At 39.0% G+C, this 27,110-nt stretch overlaps 1 protein-coding gene across 1 annotated transcript in view; it reads right to left on the bottom strand.

Moving 5' to 3' along the window:
- Positions 1-6,279, bottom strand: part of LOC148015060 (uncharacterized) — a 33,748-nt gene extending 27,469 nt beyond the window's left edge. The window contains exon 1 of the mRNA XM_087665389.1: positions 5,406-6,279. Coding sequence (XP_087521515.1) covers positions 5,406-5,981 — 576 coding nt within the window. The 5' untranslated portion in view covers positions 5,982-6,279. The remainder of the gene's footprint in view (positions 1-5,405) is intronic.
- Between the last annotated feature and the right edge of the window lie 20,831 nt (positions 6,280-27,110).

Raw genomic sequence — 27,110 nt, 5'->3', positions numbered from 1 at the left:
AAATGCACTTTGAGTAAAGATCTATCCTCGATGTACTATGCAAATGTGTATAATAGTACCTTATATATCGTCCATTTTTTCTCCAAACATATGCAATTTTCTCAATATATAGTCTCTAACCTAGTTTTTAGTTTTATTAGTTATTTAGTTATATTTCGTATATAGATAGTCTAATGTAAGAAAGCGAGAAGAAAGGATCAAGAGACTCTAAATCATTACTTTTCTCTTATTTTTCTTTGTTCTAAAACACATTACTTTGCATAGTAATACTTTGTAATAGCAAACTATTTACCTTAATTATATGGTAAAAAACCCTCTATTGCATATTTTAAAACAATTGGATATGAGCGTTATGTTCATATTCCAAATAAAAAAGGACCAAGCTAGAAGCCAAGAACAAGAAGTATATCTTTCTTGGGTACAGCCAAGAATCTAAAGCTTACCAATTACATGTGAGTCTAAGAAGGTAATTGCCAGGTGGAATGTGGTGTTAGTGGAACTAACACATGCAGTGAAGATGTTAGAAGTGGATGCAACAATAGAAGTACGAAAGAATGCTGAAATAAACTGTTGAACACAAGACAAAAGAGAAAGGAAAGAGAAAACACAAGAACACTAGAAAAGAAAAGAACTCAAAGATATGCTCGAGAAATGGAATCCATATATCAAACACCAAACAATCATGTACAATAGTGAGTCATTGGCTTCGCAAGAACTGGCACCGGCTCCCTCTCTCCACAAGGCATGCACTGGATTTGCAAGTGATGAATGACTAACTATGGAGAAGAAACCTAAATAAATAGGCAAAAAAGAATGCAAATAATGCATCAAGTCGGTCTGTCATAAATACAAGTGACCACTAAAAATTACTAATAAACTCAGCAATGCCTAGTTGTGCCCAAACTCACACATACACTGACTAGACTACTAACAAAAGAAAGGGTCCTCTACCTTATCATCAAAAGAAGAAGTAACCCATCATGTGCCTACACCAAATGCTAAAGTTTCTATAATGGAGAAGGAGAAGGAGGATCTCTCAAATGATGAAGTTCCTCAATTAGTATCATCAAAAATCGAACTTGGGACTTGGTTGATCAACTAGAACATAGAAAAGTAATTGGTACAAAATGGGTTTGGAAGACAAAGTATAAATAAGATGGGTCTTTGGCAAAGTAAAAAGCTTGACTTGTAGCTCAAGGCTACCCATGGATAGAAGCTTTGATTTTTTAAAAACATTTGCAAATGACCACTATACATGTGGTGCTAGCCTTGGCTGCTCATAAGAAGTAGCCAGTCTTTCAAATGGATATGAAACGTCTATTCTTCAATGGATTCATCAATGGACACCTCAAGGAGGAGGTGCATGTGGCCCAACCACCAAGATTTGAGATATCCGATTAAGTAAAAAAAGGTCGAACTATATGAGGGGTGAGACAAAGATAGGGAGAAGAAGATCCACCCTCTAATCCTATAATTCCACCTATAAGGTGACCTGTAGTGGAGAACAATAGGCATGATGAGCTGATAGTACCTGAAACTCATCCAAAGAGAGAAGCTACAAGCTCTGTAACTCTATGCGAAAAGGAATACAAAGACCTAGCCACCAAGTCATGGCTCAAGCATCCATCCGAATAAGGAATCTAGGGCTTCGATGAAACTGAAGTTAGGCAACTCTCAAAGGTGGCCTCTCAAACCTAATTAGAGAAGGAAATGGAGAAAGGGATATCACACAAAAACTCCTCAATGCTTGCATTGGAATCAATGCTTGTTACGAGGACGTGAAATCTTGAGATGCTTTAATCTTGCTGGTAACATTTGATTAAGTTATTAATCAAATGTAAAAGATTGCTATTAATCGAATGTAAAAGGTTGCTAAGCACATGTGATGCACATGGTAGTTATTTCATAGTAACAGACCAAGGACCCCAAGGACACGGTGGGTATCAAAGACACAAGCTATCATAAGTTATACAATTTGAACTTTGGAGGCTAGTTGGTATCAATTTTGACCCTAGGACAATTGTTTGGCCAATAAGTGCCAGTGGTGATGCTAGGAACTAGCATTAAACTATTAATTAATACCAATCTAAGGGTCAACAGAGGTTGGGGACTACTCCAAGTTGCAAATGTCCTAGCCAATTTAATTATGGATAGGCACATTTAATATTGAGTAGGGTTAAAAGGGCTGAAATTAATTTTCAAGATTATTTAATTCTGAGAATTATTTAAATGGTTGAATAATGCTGAAAAATGGGTTTAGAAGACTACCACTTAGCCAAAATACCCGTGCAAAAAAACGTTTTTGGGAGCTTGGTCTCAACCATTCAATTAATTTACAGTTTGGAAGAGAGAGAGAAAGGGAGTTGTTAGCCCATTCTCTAATTAGAGAATAGCAATTTGCTACAAAAGACAACCATTTGGGAGCCTTAACAGGTAAGGGACAACAAGGAGACACCTTTCAAGGGTAGCAACAACATTGCTGATCAAGTGGCAACATTTTGGAGGTGCCTAGCAAGTAGATAATTATATTAAATGTAGGCTGGGCAAGCATCGAATAAATTTTAGGGTTTTCTCATGAAGAATATCAAATCTCTCCCATCTTGGCTTTCTCTCACATTCTCCACTAATTTCTCAAAATATCTCTACATTTCTCAATCATCCTCTTCTGTAGATCTCAGCCAAATTTGGTGGACAACAAGAGGATTTCTACTATAAACCCTAATTTTTTGCAAAAAATAGGGTTTGACAACCCCCTTCAGACCCATGCCATTAAAAGAAGGCATCTTACATTGAAATCAGCACCTAAAATTCATAGAATTGATAAGGATTTCAAATGCCAACCATCCATTGTAAATTGGAACAACATTTGACTAATCAATGGTTCCATTCGAGTAAGTCTTGGATGAAAATCAAGGGGCAATGTTCAATGTCTGTGAAGCCATACAAGGAAGGAGGAGAAATGGATAGCTCCAGAGTCCATAGGAGCCACTAATAGGCAACAACCTCGATCTCTCAATGGAGAGAACTATGGAGCCGAAGAAGTGCAAGGAGTCGAATAACCACTATTATTCCTTGTGCGTTGATCGATAAGGATTTGCCTATTGCTTCTGATAACCCTCCTGCTTATCTTGATGAGGTGGCCTCATTTTATTAGCCCCTCACAGCCATCTCCTACCCCTCTTCTTCCTTTGCATCTGATCGAGTAGAGGTGGCGAGAATGGTTCTGATACATGGTGTTCCTGCCATTGTCCTCTTCCAAAAGAAGAGAAAGAAAAAGAATTCTTTATGGTCGGATCCAAACTATAAAGTTTGAGCCTAATGATATAATCCAATCTATTCTACATTGTGTTACACAAGTACATGATCACCTTCAACCAACTTTGACACATGCAGTGCAACCTTTCCAAGACTCATCTTGTGAGACTCTACTTTATGAGCCCCCTTTGGAGTTTTATGAAGTCACCACTCCTTTATGGGCCCATACATCGTTGCCCCCCATCAACTTTACTCGTGTCCTCCATATTGCTTGAGCATGAGCTATCATTATGGTTACAAGGGAGGCTTCCATCTCGATATGGTGGCCAATAGAACGCTTTTACAACTTCAAATAGGGGTGACAAGAAGAAGACTCGAAGGCCCAATGCTATCATTGTGATAAGAAGGAACATCTACGCAAAGATTACAAGGATCTAGTTGTCAGAAGTGATGCCGCAATGGAATCATAAACATAAGCTCTAGTAAACTGCTAAAACACAAGACGAGAGAGAGAGAAAGAGAAAGAAAGAACACAATACAGATGAGAACTCAAATGTATGCTCGGAAAATGGAATTCATATATCAAACACGAGACTATCTCATACAATAGTGAGTAACTGGCTGCGTGGGCCCTAGCACTAGCTTCCCTCTCCACAGGACCTCCAGGTGATAAACTGTCAAATTGAGGAGGGGCCTAGAATAAATAGACACAAATAATGCCATAAAATATGTCAATTCGGCCAGCATTTAATGATGATCAGCCAACAATAAATGCCCAATATGACCATAAAATGACACAATAAAAAATACCTAAATAACCTAAATAATGTGCCCAAGCCTCTGCACCTTAGACTCACACATGAGCTAACATATCTGCTGACACTAGTGACACTATGGAAAAAGGAGGAGGAGAATAAGCAAGATACAAACTCCTCTTACAAGTCATCATTCTCATCAAAATCCAACTCTAACTCACACCCTCCAACAAAGGCGAAAACCAAGATGCAAAAGTACTCATCTTCTACAACCAAGCTAAAGGCAATAGCAGTCCCCCTCTGTTATCTTCTAGGGCACTATGATACAAGCAATATCACCATATATTCATGTTACAATAAGTTACTTTACGAATTTATATAAAAGCAAATAGCAATCAAAATTAATAATATCTACTCTTCAAGTCAATCTCGTTCAAAGAAGCTCCTAAAGTCAATCCAAGATATTCTTAATCATAAAGAATACAACTTGCCATTTGCAATCTCTCATTTCAAGGCCCGACAATCCACACATTGATTGTTTTCTATACAAGAAGGACTGGTGAACAGAAGCTAAAGAATTAAGCCTAACCAACCTTTCCATGAAATCATTAACTTGCCTAATGATTTACTTCAGCTAGCTTTCACTCGCCTTGTGTCATTTTCACAAATCATATGATATATTCGTATTTCAAGAGATAATTGCAACAAACTCCCAAGATTCAAAACAATATACAAAATATGAAATTTCCACCCAAGCTTACTGCTACCACCTCAAAAAAGGAAATTAATATAGAGAAGCAAGTATAGTAGCTCTCCTTCAAATATAATATGAAGGACAAGTGAAGGTCACCAAGGATCAAAAGATTTATATCATTGCTGACAGCATACCACTGAAAGGTGTGACTGTATCGAATCAATTCCCCAATGGAGCCACTACCTTCAAAGTGGTTTACATTGTGAATGATAACCCTTGCAATAATTGCTTGCATGGCACTCATCTAATTTCTAGCAATACGACCTCCTTTATTTAATCATTTGACCCCCCATCATCAGGATGTGTGTATTTCAGAGAAACATTAAATCTTTGAGAAGAAGGGCATGGTTGTGCAGGATTTTGAACATTAAGTGGTGCATTCTATTATAGCTCACCCTTGCCATAGAGAAGGACAGCCAATTGTTGAGCTGCCATCCTGGTTAACAGCTGTCAGCCCAGCCAAAGTGGGGAACAAGAAGCCCACATAAACTAGCAAAAACGAACCAAGGACCCCTCAATGTGTCTTGCAGTAGCTAATTTTGCAGGTATCCATGCCCATTTCATGCAGAATCACATACCTAGCTCTTGCTGCCTGCATGGAATGCAGCTATAGGCGAAAAAGAGAAAAGAACAAGAGATACCTCGTTGTACTCCCTGAGCATTGCAAGCTCTTGATCTGTCTTCGTTTTCAACTTAGCTCGGTACTGACAGAATGACTGGAACTGATATATAAACTCATCCACCATGTCCCAAAGCCACTGGTTGGGTAGCTGCATGTTGACATTTCCATGGAGGATGATCTGGAACAAGCCACAGTAATTATCCCATGATTCAATGCGCTGTGCGAGCGTGGGGGTGAGTCTGGCATAGACATGACGGAACCAGAGTTCACGGTACAGGAGGCAGAAGACATGGTCGTTGTCCACGTAGGGTGCAATGGCCTCGACGACAGGCCAGGGGGACTGCTTGAACATGCGGTCACTGAGCTTCTGGAAGCTGCCTTCGTACATCTGGTGAATCTCATAAACATTCTTCTCGCGGATGTGGCGGTAGAGGTAAACAACGAAGCTCTTAACAACGTCCGGGACGAAGGAGGTGTCGTAATCGGGCTCCTGCTGCTGGAGGTCTCTGGCGTTCTGGAACTCGGGACGGTCCTCGTACGAGTCATCGTAGCCTCCCCCTCCCGCGTAGTCGCGGCCATAGCCCTCGTACGCCATTACCACACCACACAAACACACGGACAACGCAGAAACAAACACGCAGCGGCAATGGCAGGATAAGGCCTGTTCGCGAGCGCGAGGGAGGGACAAAAAAGGAAGCACGAATGGACCTAGACCTCCAAAACACGCAGCAAGCAATGGCAGGATAAGGCCTGCTTGCAAGCGCGAGAGAGGGAAAAAGGAATACAGAAGGAACTAGACCTCCATGGGAAAACCCTCAGCCCAACACGCCCGTCTCCTTCTTCTATACGGGCAGCACCCATAACGCAGCTGGCCTCAGACCTTATTCGGATATACCCTTCAGGGGCTTGCATTGGCTCTCCGAGACACACCATGGACCAAACTTTGATACTGTGCGCCCGAGCATGGTTAATAGGTTGCCCTTGGCTTCCCGTCACGTTCATAAGGATTCAAGTTAGCAGGCGTATTAAGTGAACGTGAGTGGTGACACGCTTTCATTTTACTCAAGTTGAGAGGTCACAAGGTGTTGCAATCAAGGATGGATTCCCTACTAACTATGGGAAATTACTAGGTTGAGACCTTGGAATTGTTTCGTGGCATGAGATGCTTTGAGTTTGACTATCTCGTTGTAAAGCGCCCGGTCTCAACCCACGAGGATCAACTTGAATATCTCTAACCTTGATCGTCCTAGATGATCAACAAATTGTAATGCCACTTCAGGGATTTTTGGAAGTTCAATATAGTAGAATCCTAAATGTCAATAAGGAAAAGTCTCTTAGGAATCATATTCTCCGTGATTACCTTATCCAATGGAAAGAATGTTGCATGGATCGAGGAGTCCATCCTCAGCAGAGACCACTCCAACTTTCTCTTGAGATAAGGATTTCTTGATTTCTCTAAGGAAAAGAGGATGTAATGAATCCATTTTGATTGATATAATAATCATTTTTATTTTTGAAATAATTATTTTATTAATATATTTCTTTCCTCTCTCCAAAATAATCACTACAAGATACATGCCTCATACCGACGTTCAAAATGACGAAAATGTTCATCAAAAAATTTGCCCCCATCATCGTTAAATACGTCAGTATTAGCATCTCCATGAAACCATCGGCATTTGCGTCGCAAAACCGATGCAAATACCAATGGCAATAGCAACAGTTTGCGACACATATTGCGATACCAATAGTGATGCGTGCAATAAATTTGTGACGCTAATAGCGACGGTTACAAAGAAAAAAAAATTGTGGCAGGCATATGTAGCATTATGTGTTGTATCTATATTCTACAAATGGATTACATGTTAAGTGTGCAATGGCCGTCAAAATGAGTGCAAAATGTACTTGAACCCACAAGACTGATATATTGAATAAATACAATATCACTGATGAAAGCTCATGGAATCATGGCAAGATACAAAGGATGATAATAGCATAGTACATAGAAGATGTCTTCATAATTCGTAGGACCAAAAAGGAAAAGGATGTGTGCTCCACGAATCCAAGCACGAGCTATACATCCTCGCCATCCGAAAGTTCGTCCCGATGCAAAGAAGCATCGAATGGAGTCTGCAAAAAAAACAACTACACATCAGTCCACCATACATAATGCATTTTAATAAAAATAGTAATTACAGACAAGAAATATGAGTGACTTACTGGCTTGCCACATGCATACAATCTATCGATCAATGCAGTGAGACCGTGTCTCTCTACATATCAAGTCTCTAGACCGATGGGATCGCAGTTTGTAATAATTGAGTACTGCAAAGAAAACAAAATATAATTGTTAGAAATACGATTGTCATTACAAGCGATATTGTAAAGAAGAAAGTGAGAATAGCAAAAGAAAAACTTACAAAGTCCTCCAAATAAGTCCTGTGGCTGCCACTCCCAATATGATAAACCACCCCTGCCTCCAATCGTGCCCTCGCTGCCTCGCGCTACTGTCTCCAACATCTTGAAAAATCTATAGTATTCTCCTTGAGTCTCCACCAGTCATTTGCATCTAGCCACTCAAGCTTTGAGGTGCCACTCTTAAGTGCCTTGCGTGCATCCATCGATCATCTGTGTGACATATAGGCACGCATGCATTCCATCATCTAGCCTATGAAAAACCTCTCTACTGCGGTGGGTATTGGAAACTCCTCATGCAAGGATGCTACTATGTAGTCCTTGCTCCCCTTGGGTATGTTCTTCCAATGGTCTAAGGCATTGTGCTGAAAAACTTATTGGCATAATTCTCTCATATGAGACATTACCCTCCTCCCCTCATCATTCATGATTACGGCTCCTGTCCTGTCATCTATAAGGTATCCATATCCCTCTAGATGGTATATCTAAGATGTGTCCTCTCCCACCTATGACCGCACTCCTAGGCATAAGTAGGAGACCCCTGTATATCTGGTGTACCCGCGGGGGTGGTATCTCTCAAAGTAACACCCATAGGGGTGCCACCTGCTGATGACAGAGCAAAAATTGGAGTCATTGAAATAGACGTCCATAGGTGTGACAAATCCTATGGGCACCTCAACTCTACCAGAATGACGAGATAAAGACATTGCATCGATATCTCCACAACAACCACCTAAGTCACCCTCTCTCAAACCTGCACAAGAGTGAGGAGTAGCACATATATCTCGAGTTGACCGCATGCTTACTGCATCCATGTCTCCGTAGCATCCCCCAGAACCACTCCCTCCGGTCCAAGTCTGGATTGTCGACCTCGTCTACTGGAAATGAAAGCATTAGAGAGTGTCGAAGTAGATCTAATGGAACGACTTGATGGTGTCCGAGATAGCTCTTGGTCCGCCATGTCTTTGAATCAAGCCATCTGATCTAAAGACATACGTGTGAATATCTCTTACAACTCCTTGTCACTCGTCCCTTGACTCATCGTGCTCTCCAAATATCGTCAAAGGTCACCTGCACAGACAGAAAATAATGTTAGCATAATCAATATAAAGAATCAAGCAAAGCATGGTAATATAACTCTTTAAAAAATAATGTTACCTGCATATTCTAGAGTACCCTTATAAGCGATTCATCAACTAATTAAGTAGGTGGATGCTGCAAGTATGACGTAGCCTATGGTTCCATGTCAATCTCCTGGCACAACTCCACATACATTGGAAGTTCGATAAACAGGTTGCCACAAAAGGATTAGTCCATCTCGTTCTCAAAGAATTCCTAGCCTCATTTCCTTCTATCAGTGTTACCCAATTCTATCTACTCTACACACTCCAAGCCATCTTTGATCTCCACCTCTTGCAATATTGACCCCTTTATTTGCATATTGTCATCATCTACGCTGGGAACATTTCTTTCATCATATACTCTCGCACTTTGGAGAGTTGAAGACACAACATACCACCATCAAGGTTGTCGGGGGTTTGGATAGAAATTTACATGTTCAAAATCACATATAAGAGAGATTCAATATTTGTGACATATTTGTGTCGTAATAAAATTTAAAAAAGCAATTCTTCATGCACCTATTCCACAATGAACTGACAAGATAAATGTATCGTGTAGATCCGTCCATCTTTTTTCAGAATATATTTCGAGAAATTTAGATGAACCTCGTCGAATAGTTGCCCGAGCTCCTTCCAGTACCACTTTAAACCACTACACATCGAATATAATCATGGAGAAGCTACAGTAAACCACTGAGATAACACTTTGCAAGTTCCCAAAATACTCCATCTCATCTATAACGATGTTTGGATTTGTGGCTCGTCATTGGCTCTCTTACTCGAACTTTGCCATGACACCACAATCCATTATGGAGCGCATTTTGTCGATGTGCTTGACTTGAAAATGTCACCCACGCAACACACTACACTGTATATTTTATATTGTAAATTAAAATGGTTAGATTAGTTGTCACATATAAAATCTAGATACAAGAGCTTATAAAACATGTGGTCATCTTTACACTGCATCCCCTCGAGAATTTCCACTCCTCAGTAGAGACCTCCACCCCTTTGCGAGAGGCTATGATCAAAGCTCCATGTAATCATAGCATAGATATAAACTATGGCATCTTCTCCATCTCCTCAGTATATCGAATCGGTCGATAGCACATACTGTGCCGAAATTTCGATCGTGGTTCTTTCCGATCTTTCCTAGCTTGCTCGTACTTAGCGAGCCCCATCTCCATGGATGCATGGTGCAACATACAAAAGCGATTCACTTTCTCCTCCATTGCAACATCGATCATTTTTTCTATTCCATTTTCAACCACCACATCTCCGGTTAGTCTATCATCGTCCTTCAATGACCATATCATAATGTTGTCTGAATGCACCGTTGGTAGCCATTGTGAAATATGCAACACTAACACCTCCAACACCAACCAACCTTCAAGTATACTACCTTCTGGCCGAGCTCATTGTTACACAAAGCCTTTCACGGTTTTCATGAAATGCTCCAAGAAGAACATCCATCGCGTATGGACAAGTCTCGCAATCTTCACTTCATCTATAAGATACACTAAGAGGTGGGTTTGTATCATGAGTATGTTGGTAGGCATGTACGTCTCAAAGAGACAGACTGTCTCCATTGCTCCTTGCCTTGCGGATTCAATAGAGGATGACTCGATCTCCTTCTGCTAGATCCATTGCCTTAAAATATGACAACCTGTAAATCGCCCCACGTATTTATGGAGTAAGACATCCTCCGATTGCGATCGGTAGTACAAACTGCCACAAATGAAGAAGCATTACGAACACTGACTAGACTCCAGATAGCAAAATACGTAGGCCACTTACAATCCATTCGTAGTACAAACTTGACATTTCTTATGTCAATCATGGGATTTTAGCCTTGATACTTGGTCATCTTTAGAAAAAGTGGATCTAAGAGGATGCATCATACCTGTTGGAGTACAGATAGACTTGATAATTTGCTTCACAATGCAATTTTCTTTAGTGGACAAAACCTAAGGAGCGCGAGGTAGTTGCAAATGACCATCAACACTCGACTGTGGCCAAAGTGCCTCCATCTTGCCTATCTCCTTCAAATCCATTCATGTCCCTACAATGTCTCTCTTTCTTGTGATGCAGTCCCATAGTAAGCTGCCCACATTCTTGAAAATATGCATGGGATCTAACAAGTGGTTGATCTGTAAGTGGGTCCAATACAGCAACTCGTAGAAAACTGAGAACCATCGCATTCTATTTGGATGTGACTCCGTGTGGACTATTTTCAACTCGTACCAGATTTTGGCGTTCATTCGTGTTGGAGGTCGTCCAAGAAAACCTTTCATCAGTTCATGACCATTCGACAAGAAAGAGACGTATCCTTGATATAACATCTTCTTCATGGTTCGTGACCTTCGAGAGTCTAATAGTGGTCCACACAATGGATATGCATGATAACCTGGGGTAACCAGACTTGTTCCAACACCCCTATTTAGTGAACACAAACTTGAATGAGCTATGATAGATATGACCAACAAGAATGGAAGCCTACTTACCTGAGCACTCCATGAATCTCGGAAAGTCATGCATGATCCACATGAAAATGGCTCGTATATTGGCAGACCGTCGACCATCGTACTTGCTCATATCTTCCATGGTGACCCCCTCCTCCCAAAAATCTTAAGCTCATCAACTAATGGACGGAGATAGACATCATATTCTTGACTTTGTATCAGCCAAGAACGAGTAAGCTAAGGATCATGTGTCATTTCTTCTTCATAGAAATCCATGGAAGATGTTGTAGTTATCAAGGACTACATGCCACACACTATAAGAAGTTGAGGGGAGACCGAATGGGTTCATACCATCCATAGCAAGACCGAGCTGAAGATTCCTTGGCTCTCGTATAAAGCTTGGAAAGGTAGAGTCGATGTGGCTTCATGCACATGAATCCGGTGATATTCGTTGAACTCCATCTATGGATCTATTCTACGCATGCCACATTGTCAAGCTTGTCATGCCATACGTACGAAACGTGTGACGTATATGGGGAATAAGTGGAAAGTGTCTAAGAACTTTCTGAGGGATGGTTTTCCCTTGCAAGTCCTATCGATACATGTGAGCACCACACGTTGGACATGTCTCCATAGTCCTATACTCTCCTTCAAATAGCACGCAATCGTTGACACATGCATGGATGCTATCGTAGTCCATGCTAAGCTTTTGTAAATTATGTCACGTATCATTACGAGACTCATGCATGGTATTTCCAAGTGGTAATATATTATACTTTAGCAACTTGAAAAGAAATCATAGAATACCTTGAAAAAGCACAATTGTTCTTTATAATGGTGGCGAAAAGAAATCAACGAAGCATACGTAAAATGTACATGAACAACTTGGTCACACTCGCATCACTCCACCTGTATTTTGCTTGTACACTAAGGAGTGCAAGCAACGTCTTCAGGTGAGATACTCAGTACCCATCATATAATGGTATGGATGCTTCCTCTCTTAGAGCGGATCAGATGTCTCGGTATCCATGGGCATCAATGCATTGATCATTGCCTCCATCTCAGGCTCCAAGATTGTAGGAAAGTTTGAAAGGTTGCTTGTCTCCTCTAGTATTGATGGTATAGACTCAGTCATGCCTTCCAAGTGGTGGATTGGCTTAGACACTCCATCCATCGCACACCCATGAACTCTTCTAATATGCTACAATAGGTGCATTCCTTCTTGGGATGAGACGTCACCTCCCTGTATAAATTTTACAGCCACGTCTAATGTTTTTGTATATGATATTCAATTAGTTTGCAAATATAAGACATGGTTGATACATATTTTTCTTACTGTTTGCTCAAAGTTTGAGATCGTTTGATCAATGATATTCTATTGGAACTCGCCAAAGCATCGTACGTATTCTATAGATAAGTGATGCTTTCGTCGGATTGCCAGCCTGCATTGAGAGCAAAGACATGGGACACGCTAATTAAGATACGCCTCGCGATCTTGAACATCACGACCATCATCGTTTTCCATTTTTTTTACGTTACGACAAACAATTGGTTATTGTTCTCATTTTCTTTTTCTTTTTTAATTTGTTTGAGAAGGGATTTTTTCTCATGTAACTCGATAAAATTAACGTCAATTGAAATGTCTTGGTTTACAACACATAACAACTTTAGATACATGGAAATTAGACACATTAATAGTATGGTTAACCATAGATTCCTTCAAAATAAACATTAAACAACTTTTAGATTTTCTATCCACTATAGATATTTAATGTTGGCTCTAATATAGGGAAGATGATTGGCATTGATAAAGCAATATATGCCATTCTATATCCAAAACCTTTCATAATGCAGAAATATCATAAAGTTAATCTAAGGTGTGCACAAATTGATCCCTTTTCATCCAAATTAATATGCATCAACCACTTTATTAATAAGGTATAGTCTCAACTTAGATCCCCCTAAAATAACATTGATTTGGATCTAGGATGACACACTAGGATAGTTGACATTTGATCTCATTCCTAACTTGACCTAATCTAGCCTTTCAAAAATTTAATGGAATTCTCTTGGCTAACCAAGGCCACTTTGCTATATAAAAATCATGGGCAATTTAAATACCCCCTTCACCCCTTTCCCTCGAAGAATAGCTTTAGTTTTCTAACTAACCTAACACAATTTATCCACCTTTCTTTGCACTCTTCATTTTATGTTCTCTCCCCCTTCTTCGATCTTTCTTTCTCTCTCTTTATTTCTTTGTTGCCCCTCTCTTTGTTTCTCTCCACCCTCTTGTGTTTTCTCACTCATTCTCCTCCCTCCCTTCCTTTTTCTCTCTTTCTCTCTTTCTCTCTTTCTTTGTTATCTTTTATGTTTATTCTCTCTCTCTCTCTCTCTCTCTCTCTCTCTCTCTCTCTCTCTCTCTCTCTCCCTTTTCCTTTCTTATTCTCCCTCTCTCGTTTTCTCTCTTTCTCCCTCAATGCATCTCGTTCTTTAAAAAACAAAAACAAAAAAAGAAAAAGGAACAAAAATAAACCAAGAAGAGGATGGATTCTTTGTCTCCTCTTCGCGACAAACCCTCTCTTTGTTTCTCTCCACCCCCTCGTGTTTTCTCACTCATTCTCCTCTCTCCCTCCCCCCTCCCTCTTTTTCTCTCTTTCTTTGTTATCTTTCATGTTTATTCTCTCTCTCTCTCTCTCTCTTTCTCTCTCTCTCTCTCTTCCTTTCTTCTTCTCCCTCTCTCATTTCCTCTCTTTCTCCCTCAATACACCTCATTCTCAAGAAAAACAAACAAAAGAAAAGAAGAAAGAACAAGAACAAACCAAGAGGGGACAATGTACCCACTACAAAGGTGCGAGGATGGATTCTTCATCTCCTCTTCATGACAGCCTCTCTTTTTCTTTCATGCACTTCCTCCTCTTTTTTGTGAACAGTGACGGCGGTGGTGAGAAGCTCTCTTTCTCTCTCTCTCTCTCTCTCTCTCTCTCTCTCTCTCTCTCTCTCTCTCTCTCTCTCTCTCTCTAAAGCCACGATCTCTTTCACTCTCTCTCAAACTCTTTGCGGCAAAATGCCGCGCTCGGGTTTTGCCCGGCTTTTTTTTCTCTAAGTACTGTCGCTATTTGCGTCGCATCGTCACTAATTTGTGACGCAAATGCCTGTCGCTATGCCCCTATATCCTTGTAGTAAGTTCCCCCCTACGACTATGCTCATCGAGACTTCCACTTAGATCATATGAATTTCCCATCGGCTTCACAACTATACTTCTTCCCCACCGTACATGAGTTAAAATGCCAAAATAATATTGGCATAAGAATCAACTCGTAAGAGACCCATAGGAATTAACTCACAAAAATCACATAAAACCAAAATTTTGCCTTAAGGTTTTAAAAACTTAATCAATAAGAAGATGAGAAAAAGAAAGTATTAAGGGGGGGCTTTCTTAGGCCACCGATATGATGGCTATCAAAAATGTGGATCTAGAGCATGCCAAGAGCTATGGAGGATGAAAAATGAATATACAACTCATGATGACATAGACTTAGATAGACTAACTGTTACACAAGTGAATTAGGTTCCAAGATAGATTAGCTTGGACTCATAAACACATTCTTGTGTAAGATGGACAATGGCACTGACAATGACTCAAACTGATAGTACCATTACCTTGTTATGAGTGTCAACCAAGTACATGACTTTATAGCTTTTTGGATAGTACCACTCTCCTCACTGTGCATATGGGATTCTAAACATCTCTTCCTAGAGCATACATCATTTGTCTATCTTCTAGCCTCTTCAGGGTATACATCTAGCCTCTATGGGCAAGCATCATTTGTTATTCTCAACACCCCCCCTCAAATGACGAGTCTCTACCCTTGTTGGCTTTTGCCCCCCTACATGATGACATTGCCCGAGAGACTAGCTCTTTGGCAGCCTAGTCAAGTTAAGGCTTGAAACTTTACATTTTGATAAGGGTTTTTACATCCACTATGGGAAACAAGATCCACTACGAGAAATAAAGATCCACTATGGGAAAACAAGATCCACTATGGGGAAAATTCTTTATTTGTCAACAGTGGAAATTTCTTTATCTTCTTCATGCTTCTTTGGCATCCTTTGTTTTTCTAGATCTTCTGTGTGTCTTTGATCTTCTTAGACTCCTTCTTGGTCTTCATACTTTTCATCTTTGACATGTTCTTCATTATCTTGTGCTATAGTCTTCTTTGTGAGGTCCTTTTGGTCTTCTTTCTCGATGAGTTTGAGATGGGTACATTGCTGTGACTTAACATGATTTGTTGAGCTATTTTATAAATCTTGGGATACATAGCTTTTAAGATTTCATATGGCTTTGACTCATGGCTTGACATTACATTGGATTTTCTTTTGAGATCATATATATTGTCCTTCATTTTGCTTGCTTTTTCACTCTTTACTTTGCTTGCAGCTCTTTTGACTTTGACTTTACTCAACTTGTCCCCTCAAGCAAAGATACCACTAACTTTGAGGTAGCAGAAATGTCTTCAAGGTCTTTAAATAAGATTATTGATTGCACTTTAGTATGGGTAGCTACATTGACAAGTCTTCCATGTAGTTGAAGTGAGCAATAATGATTGTGTCACTTTTCATGAGAAGGATCCTCATAAAAGACTTGATTTTGGTTATTTCCATGATGGAAATCATCTTCAATAGTTGAGAATATCCAACAAAAAGAGTTATACTTCAATGTGTCAAGAGACACATGCAAAATAGTATCAAGAGATACTAGCTTGATATCAAGCTTGATGTTGCCTGATTTCGAGTGGTCTTCTTAATCTTTAGGTAGGTAGCTTGATCTTTAGGATTGCCCCAAATCTTCATCTTGAAGGTCTATACTTGTTGAAGACTTTAGATCTGACAGTCAATGACCTGATTGAGCTGAGAAATGTGAGATCTTGAAGTGTAAAAGGAGCTTGAGTTAAAGTAGCTATGGAGTTAGGGTTTTTGACAGCCAGTCCAACTAGTTTTCGAGCTGCTATAGCTCATACATAAGATCATTCGACGAGATATTCCATGTAGGAGAAGCTTATGTCTAGGCCTTCCAAAGCCCTAAGGTCATAGAGTAAATTGCACCACGCAGGGAGAGAATCGATGGTATGAACATCACCAGGCGCACCTTAGACAGTGACGAACAATCCACACAATGCTAGAGTTAGGAAGGTTCAATGTCATACTGTGATATACCAGGGAGGAGTGCCCTGAAGTGACGAAGAGATACACATAAGAAATCGTGAGCTGAAATGGCCTCTACTATGAGATCCAGGAACTCAATTGGCTGCAGGTCCTGTTTGACTATGGAGGACATAGAGAGTAGAAGTTGACACAGTTGACAATGCTTAGCTACAGATGACCTAATGTTGAGCTTTGAGGTAACAAAGAGGAGCTCCAAGAGTAGGAGTAGAGATTTCCAGAGGAAAGCTTGTCAAGATATTGTCTGGTTGAAGAGATCTAAGAGCTTCAAGTAGGGTGGCTATGACTGCCAAGCAGGGTAGTGAGAAGAAGGAGTAGGATGTGGGGTTCTAGACTTGTCTTGAGCTGTGAATTGAGCATGGCATGAGCTATGGAGGATGAAAAATGAATATACAACTCATGATGACATAGACTTAGATAGACTAGCTGTTACACAAGTGAATTAGCTTCCAAGATAGATTAGCTTGGACTCATAAACACATTCTTTTGTAAGATTGATAGTGACACTGACAATGACTCAAACTGATAGTACCATTACCTTGTTATGAGTGTCAACCAAGTACATGCATTTATAGCTTTTTGGATAGTATCACTCTCCTCATTGTGCATATGGGATTCTAAACATCTCTTCCTAGAGCATACATAATTTGTCTATCTTCTAGCCTTTATTGGCAAGCATCATTTGCTATTCTCAATAATGGCAACCCCCTCCCCAGATCAAATAAATTTTTTTATTGTTATTTAAATTAAAACCCCCCTTACCCCTCTATCACACCAACTAACCACCATCTCTCTCTCTCTAATCATCATCATCATCATCATCTCTTCTCTTTCCTCCATCTGACAACCGCCACCCTCCACACCATAAATGATGTCTTTCCTTATAATTTAATTTTTCTATTATTTATGCGTCGTGTTGCACCCCATTAAAAAACAATGATCCCTCCATATTTATTCTTTTTATATATAAGGGGAGAGAGAGAGAGAGAGAGAGAGAGAGAGAGAGAGAGAGAGAGAGAGAGAGAGAGAGAGAGAGAGAGAGAGAGAGAGAGGATTGGACACACACTTTCCCCCCTTCCCCTTTCAAATGTGCCTTTCTCTCTCCTTTTTTTCAATATATCTAGCAAGTATCCTAAGGATATTTAGAACCTCCGCCCATTTGACACTTGGATAGTTGGAGTTGAGACATTTAGATTTTTTATCCTCCTCTTGACACACTTTAACACTTCAAACATCCCATGACATAAATGGGATTCCCACCCCCATCAACTATAAAAGGAAGACAGATTGAGAGTAGAAGGCAAAAGTGGCAGATAATAGTAAAACAATGCCCAAAAGAGAGGAGCAATAATGTACAAGAGCATTGAGAGCGAGAGAGAAGGCGAAGTCCAAGGTTCTTGAAGCACTTGTTTTGAAGCCATACACCCTTTTGCTTGTCCTACCCTCCTTCTTTTCTTTATCCACCATGCCCCCTCACAAAAGTGATAGAATATCTAACAAGGTAGGGCCTTCCAACATGGCAGGCCCATTTCCGCTGATACTCAATGCAAGGGATAATGCATCAACAATGAAATGCTATCAATTCTAACATACAAAATTAGGTATTTTTACTCTTAATATTCATATAGCCCATTTTATTGAGAAAAGAAGAAAACGTATAGAAAGTATAATTCTACAGTAAACCTTACTATAATTGCATAGAAAAAGTTATAGAATAAAATAGATTAGTAGTATTTTTAATACAGAAAAAACTTTGATTCTTAAATAATCTTAAATATAAGCTTAGATGTCTCACTTTTATAAAATAGTAGTATCGTATGGGTTTCATAAAAATGTTGTTGAAGTACTTTACTCACAAACCATAGGAATTACCCATAAATAGGGTGCATCATTGATAGATTTTTTTAGTGATTAAAGAATGACAATATCATTGTATCATCCACACATGCATGTCATTAATTTGGGAATAAAAGAAAAAAAATCAAAATGTTAGTGATCTTTATAAATAATACATAGAAATTTAATCCAATACTTTAATTTATATTATCATTGTTGATGTTTTAGAGTCTCTTAAATAACCTAATCTTACCTATTTGAATTCATATAAAAAGTATAATTCATTACTCTTGTAGTTAGGAATTGAATCTCAAAGGACAAAAAGGGTTGACTAAATTATTACTTAGAAATATTCAAGAAAATAAAACTAAATGGTTATACCCATCCAATGACTAAAAATCATGAGACCTAAAGAGCTTGCAAATATTATCTAACCCTCATGCTAGATAGAACTAATCAAAAGTTAGGATGATTCACACACAATAAAGTGCACACATTGGTAAAAGCATGTGATTCTAGTTAGTGGTATGTGAAAATTTTATCAAAGGACAGAATAGTAGAATGTTTGCTTAACTTGATACAACTACTTGAATTAAAAAATATGATCATATTAAATGTACAAATCTCCATTCTTATTAAATAATAAAAATACTATTTGAGAAGAATTGATTGGTTACTACATTGAATTGCAAGTTATTTGTAAAGTGCATCCAATAAATTTATTAAAAACTTTGCTTATGCTCAAATATCGAGCAAGATTGAGTAGTTTTCACTCTCCCAAGGGCAATTGCTAGGGCTCGGTTTGAGTCAATTTTGTTCCACTTACAAGCACCTAACCAGCATTTAGGCATGAAAGTCTCATACAAAAGGTTCCCTCCTATGCCAACATGCAACTAAGGGGGATCTAGTCAAAAAAAGGTAATTACATAGTTGGTCCTATAATGAAAAATAAATCTTTATGAGTATGATGCGATGAGAATAGAGAGCTCAAAAATTATGGGCTAGTTATCACTCTGAAAAAGAGAGTAAATTTTTGTATCTCGCTCTATGAGTAGGAATCCAATGTAAAGATTATTAATAATATAAATGTTTTGAAAAGATTGTCCTCGTTGCTTTTGTGTTGTGCCAAACAAAGATGTGAAACAAACCCAATGATAAGGAAGAATTAAGGAAGTTGCTTTTAAATGTCAAATAGCGTACTAGCATGTTATGTTTAGAAAACTAAAGAAAACCACATGTGAATGGGAAGCAAGTGATTGTCTTTTTCTCGATGGAAAATGGTAAATGGCTAGATGGACCTGATAAGTCGAGTGCTTTTCTCATATGGAAATTTAGGACAAGAGCTACATGCACACCTTTCCTAGGGTTCGGTCTCAGATCCTAGTCACGCACAGTTTTAGGGGAATGGAGATACAATTTTGCCTTATGGGCATAGGGATAAAGATCAACTCCCCTCATCTCTCACTCACTATGAACCAAGTGATGAAATGATTGACATGCTCTCAGTCTTAAAAGATTCAAATGTGATCGTTAGGATTAAGAGCTACAATGTTATTAGAGATTCTTAGGTCCTTTAGGAACCTTTAGGTCACTCCTCTTGAGTGAAGTCCAAGTGCTTCACAACAAGGTATGCCTAGCCAATTATTCATATGAAGTATAGAAGATGCTAGCTAGGATAGAGACCTTAGACAACTACCAAGTGTCACCTTTTGCAAACAAGTGACGGGAATATTGTTACAACCCATTTTGATTGATGTAATAATTATTTTCTTTCTATGTTTTTTCTCCTTCCTTCCCCCTTGAACAATATTACCCGTGTGACTACGCTCATCATCGAGACTTCTTCTTGGAGTATGTGTATTCCCCATCAGCTTCACAACCATAGTTCTTTCCTATCATACGTGAGGTGAAATGCCAAAATACACACAATGATCACGCCAAAATTGACTCATAAGAATTGCTTCGAAACTAATTCATGATCACCATGTGAGAACGGGAAGTAAACCATAAGGTTTTAAACCCTTAACGGAAAGGATGAGTGAAATAGAATTAAAGAAGGGGGTTGGCTTGTACCAAGCTACCATTTTGATCTCCCTCTCTCAAATCATTGATACTTTTTTATATTATTATTATTATTATTTAAAACTAATAATTACTCCTCCCCCACCTCTCTACCCATCGACCAACTGCCTCTCTCTCCCTCTCATGTACCATGCATCACCCTCATCATCATCATCGTCATCGTCGTCATCATCATTATCATTATCATTCTCTCCCTTCTCCACCCTCTAACATCGCCACCACCTTCATTCTCTCCCCTGATCCCCCCCCATCGCCATCATCAACCTCCTCCCCTCTTATTCGTCCGATTAACATCTCCCCCCTTCTATATATATAAGTACTTCCCTATATATCATTATCCTTATCATCACAACAACCGTTAAAAATACTAGATTTTTAAATATATTTCTCCTACCCCCTATATCGGATTAACAAGTGAATCCCCATTCTCTTGCAAATTATCTTTAAGAGGAGAGAGAGAGAGAGAGAGAGAGAGAGAGAGAGAGAGAGAGAGAGAGAGAGAGAGAGAGAGAGAGAGAGAGAGAGAGAGAGAGAGAGAGAGAGAGAGAGAGAGAGAGAGAGAGAGAGAGAGAGAGAGAGAGAGAGAGAGAGAGAGAGAGAGAGAGAGAGAGAGAGAGAGAGAGAGAGAGAGAGAGAGAGAGAGAGAGAGAGAGAGAGAAGAAAAGTAGAAAGGTAGTTCCCCCTTCTCTTCTTTTCTTCCCTCTCGTAATCAATTACCAAAATTTAAATCAAATAATCTAACAATATTTTGTCCTCTCATCTTTCCCTCTGATTGATACTTAGAATTTTGAAAGTAAGACACCTAGATTTTTTTCTCCTCCTATTGCCACACACTTCCAGCTCAAAAATCCCATGACATTAGCAGGATTCCCACCCCCTCCCTCTCGTCAACTATAAAAGGAAGACATATTGAGAGTAAACGGAAGAGGGGAGGTAATAGCAAAACAATGCCTGAAGGAGAGGAGCAGTGACTAACTAGAGTGTTTAAGAGCAAGAGGGGAGGCAAATACCAAAATTCTTGAAGCACTTCCCCTGAAGGTGAAAACCCTTTTGCCTTGTTCTACCCACCTTCTTTTTCTTCATTCACCATGCCCTTGGCAAAAGAGTCAACCTGCCAAATGAGGTGAGACCTTCCTACATGTTGGGTCCATCTTTAGCAACATCAATGCAGGGAAAACATAGCCAATGATGCTATCAACTCTAACATTTATAATCAAGTATTTCTACTCTGAATATTTGTACGATCCATTTTCATTGAAAAAGGAAAGAATGTATAGAAATTATAATTCTTAAAAGGACCTTACTATAACTGCATAGGCAAAGTTATGGAATAACATGGATTAACCGCATCTTGAATGAAAATTTTAAAAAACTCTAGTTCTTAAATTAATCGTAAAGATAAGGTTAATGGCCTCACTTTAATGAAAGAATAAATATCATATGGTTTTCGTAGACATGTTGACAAAGTACCTTAGTCGTTGTGAACCATAAGAATTATCCATAAATAGGGTACATCTTCAATAACATTTTTTAAACTACAAAAATAAAAATATCGCTAAGTCACCCACACATGCACATCACAATTTTAGAGACAAATGAGAAAAAAAAGATGTTAGCAATCCTGCATGAAGCATGCATCAATCAGAAGAAATAATGTACAGTCGATTAAATAAATTCTTTAACTCATATATCGAATTATTATGTTTTTAAAGTCTCATCTCATAGAATAACAAAAGGTTAATACAAGAAATGATCATCACTTTATTTCTCCCAAATCAATACATAAATATCAAAAGTGATAAGGTATTCAAACTTAATACTTAGAAATATTCTAACAAAGAAAATAAAATGGTTTTACCCATCCAATGCCTAAACATTGTAAAGGCATAAAGAGTTTGCAATAGTTATCCAACCCACATGCTAAGCGATCTTTATAAATAATGCATAGAAATCTAATCCAATACTTTAATTTATATTATGATTGTTGATGTTTTAGAGTCTCATAAACAACCTAATCTTACCTATTTTAAATCATATAAAAAGTATAACTCATTACTCTTGTAGTTAGGAATTTAATCTCAAAGGACAAAAGGGTTGACTAAATTATTACTTAGAAATATTCTAGAAAATAAAACTAAATGGTTATACCCATCCAATGATTAAAAATCATGAGGCCTAAAGAGCTCACAAATATTATCTAACCCTCATGCTAGATAGAACTAATCAAAAGTTAGGAAGATTCACACACAATAAAATGCGCACATTGGTAAAAGCATGTGATTCTAGTTAGTGGTATGTGAAAATTTTATCAAAGGACAGAATAGTAGAATGTTTGCTTAACTTGATACAACTACTTGAATTAAAAACTACGATCATATTAAATGTACATATATCCATTTCCATTAAAATAATAAAAATACTATTTGAGAAGAATTGATTGGTTACTACATTGAATTGCAAGTTATTTGTAAAGTGCATCCAATAGATTGATTACAAACTTTGCTTATGCCTAGATATCGAGCCAGATTGAGTAGTTTTCACTTTCCCAAGGGCAATTGCTAGGGCTTTGTTTGAGTGATTTTTGTTCCACTTACAAGCACCTAACCAACATCTAGGCATGAAAGTATCATACAAAAGGTTCCCTCCTATGCCAACATGTAACTAAGGGGGATCTAGTAAAAAAAAGGTAATTACATAGTTGGTCCTACAATGAAAAAGAATTCTTTATGAGTATGATGTGATGAGAATAGAGAGCTCAAAAATTATGGGCTAGTTATCACTCTAAAAAAGAGAGTAGATTTTTGTATCTGGCTCTATGAGCAAGAATCCAATGTAAAGATTTTTAATAATATAAATGTTTTGAAAAGACTGTCCTCGTTGCTTTTGTGTTGTGCCAAATGAAGATGAAACAAACCTAATGATAATAAATAATTAAGGAAGTTGCTTTTAAATGTCAAATAGCATACTAGCATGTTATGTTTAGAAAACTAAAGAAAACCACATGCGAATGAGAAGCAAGTGATTGTCTTTTTCTCGATTTGATGGACAGCTCATCCATTTACAAGGAATTCCTAGTAGATCAGATTTTCAGCTTATTACCATTCAAAAACTCAAAAGAGAGTACAAGAGGCGTTCACATATATTTGTTTTGCATTTGAATAAAGAGTTGGAAGATCAACACATTAATTTATCAAGTCATCCAGCCTTGACAGCTCTTCTTAAGGAATATAGGGATTTGTTTGAGATGCCTACTTCATTACTTCCCAAGAGAGTAGTAGATCACCCTATTGATTTGGAGCCCAACTCAAAGCCAATCAATAAGCCACCTTATAGATTGTCTAAGTGTTGGGGGTAAAGGCGCCTCTGCCTAGCCTCCCGTGTATTACTACATTGACAGTACCAGCCACTGCACACTGCAGGTGGTGGGCGCTCGTCATAGTCACTTATTCTTTATTATTTTAGTGACAATTTGAATAAAGGAAGGCATGGCCACACATTATGGTTGCTGGAGTTCCCATTTCTTGTCTCTCTCTTTCTTGCTCTTGCTCTCCTGCCATAGCTCTCCCGTGCAAGCTTCGATCATTCTCACCTTTCAACCGCTAGCAGAGCAGGTCCTTTGCGAGTGCTTCCCGGCCTTTCCCGACATCTACACGAGGTATGAGAGCTTGCTTCTCACTCAGTTCTCAGCCATTCTTATTGTAGACCTTCATTGGGCTCTTGCTTATCCCCTATCCACCTTGATTAGACCCCTCAAGTACAACATCATGCTCACGTTTTATTTGCACCTATTTGCAAAAATGGCTCAAAAATCACTCTTTTTATCATATCTCGGGCATTTGAAACCCGATTCAGGCAAGGTAAGTGTCTAAGTTGGGGTTTTGGCATGCTCCGAACGCGATGATGATGTTAGATTTGCTCCGGACACGATGATGGAATATTCTACAATAGATTTCAGGCTGAGATAACATGTATTTGTATGCCTATGGCTTATATGATGCTTCTACTGATGTCTATTAATACCGGATCACTTGTGCATGTTATGCCTCTTATGTGAGGCACACTTGGAGCTGATTTAGCTCAGACATTGGTTGTTTTGAATAGTCCTAGATCTGGCCACAACAGGGCAGCACTTATCTCTTGAAGTCTATGCTTACCAGGATTGATCACTTGATGCATATTGATGCCCATATGATGTCTACATGTATGAAGATGCTATGCTAATGGATTGCCATCATTTTGGTACTGATTTGAGGCCTGAAATACTCAGTCTAGAGCAGTGAATGCTTGTTGTAAATAGTTGGGCTGAAGCTATTCTACTCATGTATGCTTATGCCTATGCTATTCAGGTCATGTCTTGGAGATGTACATTGATGTATTGACCATCGGGGATTGGAAAAGAGTTTGACATTGCTTCTTAATCATTGGTTGAGCTTGAGCTCCGCTTTCCAAAGCATTTGGATATTTATCTTGGATGTATCTTGGTACTTATCGGTCTATGCTTGACCGCTTTGGACAAGCACTTATGCTCATATCACCTACTTATGTCAATTACATTATTTGAGCTTGGATGCTATTGGAGCTTTACTTGGGCTTGACATTCAATTGTTTGGAGCATATTTTAGAGATTTATTGGCTTGCCAGAGTTCATTTTGGGATATACTTGATGTCTATGGATGCTACATATGGATCTCACACCGCTTCCATGTTCGAGACGTCTCATTGATGCTTGATCTTGGAAACTTGTCACTGGTGCTTGTACATGCTTTGTTCGAGCTTTGTTTCTTGATATTTACGGCCTTTGTGCCAGTGGAAGCGTCTTTGGATGCTTGTCAGACATTGAGCAGGCGGTCTATGCTATTTGAGCTTTTGAGACTATTTGGGATTTCTTACCCTTTGGGATGATGCATGGTTCATATGTCTTAGTTCCTTCTGATGCTTATGAGTTGACTCTTTGACTTGGGTCCCTTTCCTTGTGAGCTGACATCTACCTGTGTCAAGTCTTGGTAGTGGCAAACACACTTTGCTCCGTTGACTGGGGGTGTGCCTACTCACTGGCAGATATTTTATGACATGTTCGGGTGTTGGATTCATGCTTATCGACTGTCATATGCCTATGTTATGCTTGCAAGATGCTGGTTATGGTCTTGGCAGTATATGATTGACTTTGGATCCGCTTCTGGCACAGTTAGCTCTCATTTATTGAAATCTGTCATTTATTACAACAAGCTGAAATCTATAAATTTTGAGCACTTCTCTGAGGGTAATGCTTACTATTTGATGTTATCTTGGTCATATTTGGTGGAAGGTGCTTCTCTTGGTAAAATCCACTCTTTCAACTAGTTTTAGCAGTGGTCTTAGTGCATTTTCTGCTAATTACAGCAACCTGCAATTTTGCCTTTTTGCATTGATTTGGGACAATATGGCTGGTCATCTGAAAGACAAGGCTCTCTTTAACATTGCCAAGTTGGATGGTACCAACTATGGGTATTGGACGTCCCAAATATGGCAAGTTTTGGTGCAGAAGTTACAGATTAAACCCTTGCGTTTCAAAGGTGTCAAACCTGAGGATATGGATGATGATGTTTGGATGGAAGTTGATGAGCTATGCAAGTCTACCATGAGAAGATTCAAGAGCTCTGTGCGCAGCAGAGTTCTACATCACAGATGTATTGGCAAAAGCAGTTAATGGACCTTTGTATGAAGGAGGGGTCATCCCTATCATCTCATTTCAGTTAGTTTCATGCTATCATGAAGAATCTGTTGTCACAGGGTATCGAGTTCAACGATAACTTGGACCCCTTATTTTTGCTTGGCACCCTTCCTAAATCATGGGATGTATTCCGTACTGCCATATGCATGAACAAGCTTGATGGGCTGAAAATCAAAGATGTTGAGAGTGCTTTATTGACTGATGAAGTCAACAGGAGAAACAATGATGCTTCTTGCTCTTCACATGCATTGACCGTTAGAGGTGGCAGAAATGATAGGCATAATAGTGATCATAAGGGTAGGGACTCTCAAAAGTCTAGGTCCAAGTCACGTGGTCGCAGTAAGTCCCGTGGATGGAAGTCTGATCTTACCTGTCATTATTGTGGGAAAGCATGACATATTAGGCTGCAGTGCCATAAAATGCACGATGATAAGTGCAAGGAAAAGTGAAAAGATAAAGTGCAAGAAAAGTCTTCTGAGTGCAGCATAGTACTTGCAAAGTCTAGTGTGAAGATAGAAGAGGTTAATGTCATGCAGGCCACTGATTCAGATGATGATTACATACTTGCAGCTTCTTCATGCGATGCCTTACAAACTTCTGAGATACATTCTATGTATGCGTAGTGTTGGCTCTTAGATTCGGGTGCGTCCTTTCATGTGACATCCTATTAAGATTGGTTTCATACCTATCGTACCATGTCTGGTTCTGTGCCTCTTGGTGATGACAAGTCTCTTGACATTGTGGGCATTGGAGATATTAGGCTGTAGTTTCCTTCTGGCAGCTCTTTTGTTTTGCATGATGTATGCCATGTACCTGCATTGACTTGCAGCCTTATGTCAATTGGACAGCTTGATGATGCAGGGTATTTTGTGTCTTTT

Source organism: Lygodium microphyllum, chromosome 24 (genome assembly GCF_053477565.2).
Source record: "Lygodium microphyllum isolate KBCC chromosome 24, Lygodium_microphyllum_v1.1.10, whole genome shotgun sequence".
NCBI lineage: Eukaryota > Viridiplantae > Streptophyta > Polypodiopsida > Schizaeales > Lygodiaceae > Lygodium > Lygodium microphyllum.
Note: the sequence above shows the minus strand (reverse complement) of the source record. Positions and strands in the feature narration are given on the sequence as shown.